At 38.5% G+C, this 6,167-nt stretch overlaps 1 protein-coding gene across 1 annotated transcript; it reads left to right on the forward strand.

Moving 5' to 3' along the window:
- Window positions 1-270: 270 nt before the first annotated feature.
- On the forward strand, window positions 271-3,948 carry LOC105609859 (acyl-CoA-binding domain-containing protein 5). The gene has a single exon (XM_042245738.2). The coding sequence runs from the start codon at window positions 413-415 to the stop codon at window positions 1,985-1,987; it is 1,575 nt and encodes a 524-aa protein (XP_042101672.1). The 5' UTR covers window positions 271-412; the 3' UTR covers window positions 1,988-3,948.
- The last annotated feature ends 2,219 nt before the right edge of the window (window positions 3,949-6,167 follow it).

The raw sequence follows: 6,167 nt of genomic DNA on the forward strand, positions 1-6,167 counted from the left end.
GGAAAGTTCATAGCAATACAGGCATACCTCAAGAAACAAGAAATAAGTCAAATAAATAACCTAACTCTACACCTAAAGCAACTAGAAAAGGAAGAAATGGAGAATTCCAGAGTTAGTAGAAGGAAAAAAATCTTAAAAATTAGGGCAGAAATAAATGCAAAAGAAACAAAAGAGACCATAGCAAAAATCAACAAAGCCAAAAGCTGGTTCTTTGAAAGGATAAATAAAATTGACAAACCATTAGCCAGACTCATCAAGAAACAAAGAGAGGGGGGCGGGGCTGCCTGGAGGTCGCGGACGGACAGACAGACCTCGCCGGGATGGGGGGTGTGGCTGCCCCGCCAGGGTCCTGTGGGTGGGACGGCTGCACCGCGACCACCGGTGCCCTGGGCCCCTCCGCCTTCTGCTAGAGATGCTCTTCCTCTCGTTTCATGCAGGCTCCTGGGAAAGCTGGTGCTGCTGCTGCTGCCTGATTCCAGGCGACAGACCTTGGGACCGGGGCCGGCGCTGGCGGCTGGAGATGGCGGACACGAAATCCGTGCACGAAACCCGGTTTGAGGCTGCTGTGAAGGTGATACAGAGTTTGCCGAAAAATGGTTCATTCCAGCCAACAAATGAAATGATGCTCAAGTTCTATAGCTTCTATAAGCAGGCAACTGAAGGACCTTGTAAACTGTCAAAGCCTGGCTTCTGGGATCCTGTTGGAAGATATAAATGGGATGCGTGGAGTTCTTTGGGTGATATGACCAAAGAGGAAGCCATGATTGCTTATGTTGAAGAAATGAAAAAGATTCTCGAAACTATGCCGATGACTGAGAAAGTTGAAGAATTGCTACATGTCATTGGTCCATTTTATGAAATTGTAGAAGACAAAAAAAGTGGCAGAAGTTCTGATTTAACCTCAGATCTTGGTAATGTTCTAGCTTCTACTCCAAATGCCAAAACTGTTAATGGTAAAGCTGAAAGCAGTGATAGTGGAGCTGAATCTGAGGAAGAAGAGGCCCAAGAAGACACAAAAAGACCAGAACCACGTGATAGCGATAAGAAAATGATGACGAAATCTGCAGACCATAACAATTTGGAAATCATTGTCACTAATGGCTATGATAAAGACAGCTTTGTGCAGGGCGTGCAGAACAGCATTCATGCCAGTCCTTCCCTGAATGGCCAGTGCACTGAGGAAGTAAAATCTGTAGACGAAAACTTGGAGCAAACTGGAAAAACTGTTGTCTGCGTTCACCAAGATGTAAACAATGATCATGTTGAAGATATTTCAGGAATTCAGCATTTGACAAGTGATTCAGACAGTGAAGTTTACTGTGATTCTATGGAGCAATTTGGGCAAGAAGAGTCTTTAGACGGCTTTATATCAAACAATGGACCATTTTCCTATTACTTGGGTGGTAATCCCAGTCAACCGTTGGAAAGTTCTGGTTTTCCTGAAGATGTTCAAGTACTTCCTGGGAATGGCAGCCCTGGGAACATGCAGGTAGCAGCAGTTGAAGGCAAAGGTGAAGTAAAGCGTGGGGGAGAGGACGGCGGGAGTAACAGTGGCGCCCCGCACCGCGAGAAACGGGCTGGAGAAAGTGAGGAATTCTCTAACATTAGGAGAGGGAGAGGGCACAGGATGCAGCATTTGAGCGAAGGAAGCAAGGGTCGGCAAGTGGGAAGTGGAGGTGATGGGGAACGCTGGGGTTCGGACAGAGGCTCAAGGGGCAGCCTGAACGAGCAGATCGCGCTTGTGCTCATGCGCCTGCAGGAGGACATGCAGAACGTCCTCCAGAGACTCCACAAACTGGAGATGCTGGCGGCATCACAGGCAAAATCATCAGCATTACAGACCAGTAATCAGCCCACTTCACCGAGACCATCTTGGTGGCCCTTTGAGATGTCTCCTGGTGCATTAACCTTCGCTATCATATGGCCTTTTATTGCCCAGTGGTTGGTGCATTTATATTACCAAAGAAGGAGAAGAAAACTGAACTAAAGAAAATGAAATTTTGTTGAAGTCTACTGGCCCTGGATAACCTCGGGATGATACCGATTATGGAGCTCACACGAAAATCCTAGTTTGTGATGATTACATTTTTGTTGTCTAGTAGTTTGGTTTGTGTACATATATACATATATATATTTTGCACTACACAAATGATAAACATTTTAAGGACTAATATTGCTGATACTTGAATAATCAATCTCAACTAGGTGATAAGTAGCATAGATTTCCCCTACCCTTGACTTCGAAGGACATTAAATTATTAATTACTGTCTGGTAACATGTTTACCTGATTATCTCCCATAGAGAATGATAAGCTGCTTTTCCCAGGTATAGTTGTGATGATGAGAACAGATTTATAACTGGGTATTTTTAACTTTCTAAATTAAATATGAGAAAGTATGCAAACTAAGAGTGAATTTCAACTGATAAATCAACCGTCTTTTTAAGTCACTGAACCACCATGCAATTTACTGGAGAAAGACTGGAAGAATCTTCTCCACACCCACTCTGTGGGCTGCTCAAGATCCCGCTTGGGCACGCACAGCTCTGACTTCAGCTTCAGGCATCATGACAAAGCAGAGCCCTGTGTACTAGGCTTTGTTTTTACAAATGATTCACAGAATAGACCTTACCGACTAATGGAAATGATGAAGAGTGGGCTTAAAGTAGGTTTGTCAGTGTGTTCTGAGTCTGCAGATCATTAATAAGATTTGTATTCAGTTATATACGTGGATTCCTTTGTAATCATTTTCCTTTAACTGAGAATATCTTGTTTCTGCTTCATAGGGTGCTTTGAAATATAAAATGAAAACTTATTTATACTGTTTTTACAAAGGTCAAAAGGAAACACATGAAAAATCACTTTTCTTCAACTGGTATAAACCACACAGACTGGACTCTTAACCTCTTAGTGCCTCAGTTTTTCTTCGGGGTAAAATATTGGAGACGTACCTATTTCTCAAGGGGTGTTGGAGGGATTTGAAAGCTAGCAGGCCATATGCTTCCATTTGAATAAGACACACCCAACTAATGTAAATTTAAGTCTTTCCCCCACCCCCCACCTATAGACTAAAAAGAAGACTGTAATTTAGATTCTTGAAGACTTTCTTTGGAATTATCCTTCTTGTATACCTTTTGAAACTCCCTGCTCATGTAGATGTACCTTACTTATACTTCCAAGATTTCTCTGATTCAAAGGCTTAGTATCAAATGATTTTTAAATATTCTTGGTATGTGTGATATTGGCTTTAGCATCATGTGTTTAGAGTGTTTTTGATAAGAGAGAAAGTAATCTGTCCCTAGTATAGAGGGTGGTTCTTTGTTTACCTGAAGAAAGAATGTGATTTGCTTTTCTGAAGACTGTTTTTTCCCTTGATTTTTTCTTACATGTAACTTGGTGTTTTTTTTTTTTAATCCCATCTTGATTAAAATGTGTCTGTCTAAATGGATCTACCAATTATTTGCTTTTAAAAAGCTGTCCTCTATTTATTTAGAGGAAAAAAATGAAGCCAGTAACTGAATTATATGTAACAATAAAACTTAAACCTGTGGATCTGGAATTATCCTAAAAAATTAGCCCTCTATCTGGTATCAGAAAATGGTGGCTTTTCTCTTAGTATATAAGGAAATAAGAGGCAGAGTAAGAATGTAAGCAGTTGTGATTCGTGACAAGCAGTTGGAGGTAACTAGCTCCTAGGGATAACCATTTGTATCCTATTCCAAAGTCTTATTTTATAGTTTGAAAAGCACTTTGCACACTGTTCTTGTATATACAAGTAAAGATGTAATTACAGGATGTAGTGTTACTGCTTTAACAAGAATCTCATTTAACATTTAAGATTGACAGCTATGGTATTTTTTTAATGATAATACTTTTCTGTTTCTCTACTGTAAAACTAAGTTAAAAATAAAAGGTTAATGAGAAAAAAAAAGAAACAAAGAGAGAAAAATCAAATCAATAAAATTAGAAATGAAAATGGAGAGATCACAACAGACAACACAGAAATACGAAGGATTATAAGAGACTACTATCAGCAATTATATGCCAATAAAATGGACAACGTGGAAGAAATGGACAAATTCTTAGAAAAGTACAACTTTCCAAAACTGAACCAGGAAGAAATAGAAAATCTTAACAGACCCATCACAAGCACGGAAATTGAAACTGTAATCAGAAATCTTCCAGCAAACAAGAGCCCAGGTCCAGATGGCTTCACAGCTGAATTCTACCAAAAATTTCGAGAAGAGCTAACACCTATCCTACTCAAACTCTTCCAGAAAATTGCAGAGGAAGGTAAACTTCCAAACTCATTCTATGAGGCCACCATCACCCTAATACCAAAACCTGACAAAGATGCTACAACAAAAGAAAACTACAGGCCAATATCACTGATGAACATAGATGCAAAAATCCTCAACAAAATTCTAGCAATCAGAATCCAACAACACAGCTGGTGCATGGGGATGACCCACAGAGATATTATAGGGAGGGAGGTGGGAGGGGGGTTCATGTTTGGGAACACATGTAAGAATTAAAGATTTTAAAATTAAAAAAATAAAAAACTAAAAAATAAATAAATAAATAAATAAATAAATAAAACAAGAAAGGGAAAAAAAAAAATCATACACCATGACCAAGTGGGCTTTATCCCAGGGATGCAAGGATTCTTCAATATCCGCAAATCAATCAATGTAATTCACCACATTAACAAATTGAAAAATAAAAGCCATATGATTATCTCAATAGATGCAGAGAAGGCCTTTGACAAAATCCAACATCCATTTATGATAAAAACTCTCCAGAAAGCAGGAATAGAAGGAACATACCTCAACATAATAAAAGCTATCTATGACAAACCCACAGCAAACATTATCCTCAATGGTGAAAAATTGAAAGCATTTCCCCGAAAGTCAGGAACAAGGCAAGGGTGCCCACTTTCACCGCTACTATTCAATATAGTTCTGGAAGTTTTGGCCACAGCAATCAGAGCAGAAAAAGAAATAAAAGGAATCCAAATTGGAAAAGAAAAAGTAAAACTCTCACTGTTTGCAGATGACATGATCCTCTACATAGAAAACCCTAAAGACTCCACCAGAAAATTACTAGAGCTAATCAATGAATATAGTAAAGTTGCAGGATATAAAATCAACACACAGAAATCCCTTGCATTCCTATACACAAATAATGAGAAAGTAGAAAAAGAAATTAAGGAAACAATTCCATTCACCATTGCAACGAAAAGAATAAAATACTTAGGAACATATCTACCTAAAGAAACTAAAGACCTATATATAGAAAACTATAAAACACTGATGAAAGAAATCAAAGAGGACACTAATAGATGGAGAAATATACCATGTTCATGGATCGGAAGAATCAATATAGTGAAAATGAGTATACTACCCAAAGCAATCTACAAATTCAATGCAATCCCTATCAAGCTACCAGCGATATTTTTCACAGAACTAGAACAAATAATTTCAAAATTTGTATGGAAATACAAAAAACCTTGAATAGCCAAAGCAATCTTGAGAAAGAAGAATGGAACTGGAAGAATCAACTTGCCTGACTTCAGGCTCTACTACAAAGCCACAGTCATCAAGACAGTATGGTACTGGCACAAAGACAGACATATAGATCAATGGAACAAAATAGAAATCCCAGAGATAAATCCACACACATATGGACACCTTATCTTTGATGAAGGAGGCAAGAATATACAATGGAGTAAAGACAATCTCTTTAACAAGTGGTGCTGGGAAAACTGGCCAACCACTTGTAAAAGAATGAAACTAGATCACTTTCTAACACCATACACAAAAATAAACTCAAAATGGATTAAAGATCTAAATGTAAGACCAGAAACTATAAAACTCCTAGAGGAGAACATAGGCAAAACACTCTCAGACATAAATCACAGCAGGATCCTCTATGATCCACCCCCCAGAATTCTGGAAATAAAAGCAAAAATAAACAAATGGGATCTAATTAAAATTAAAAGCTTCTGCACAACAAAGGAAACTATAAGCAAGATGAAAAGACAGCCTTCTGAATGGGAGAAAATAATAGCAAATGAAGCAACTGACAAACAACTAATGTCAAAAATATACAAGCAACTTATGCAGCTCAATTCCAGAAAAATAAAAGACCCAATCAAAAAATGGGCCA

The sequence above is a fragment of the Ovis aries genome, chromosome 3 (assembly GCF_016772045.2).
Source record: "Ovis aries strain OAR_USU_Benz2616 breed Rambouillet chromosome 3, ARS-UI_Ramb_v3.0, whole genome shotgun sequence".
NCBI classification, from domain to species: domain Eukaryota; kingdom Metazoa; phylum Chordata; class Mammalia; order Artiodactyla; family Bovidae; genus Ovis; species Ovis aries.

Coding starts and splice junctions, on each gene's coding strand:
- LOC105609859 (XM_042245738.2), top strand. CDS start 413: ATGCTCTTCCTCTCGTTTCATGCAGGCTCCTGGGAAAGCTGGTGCTGC.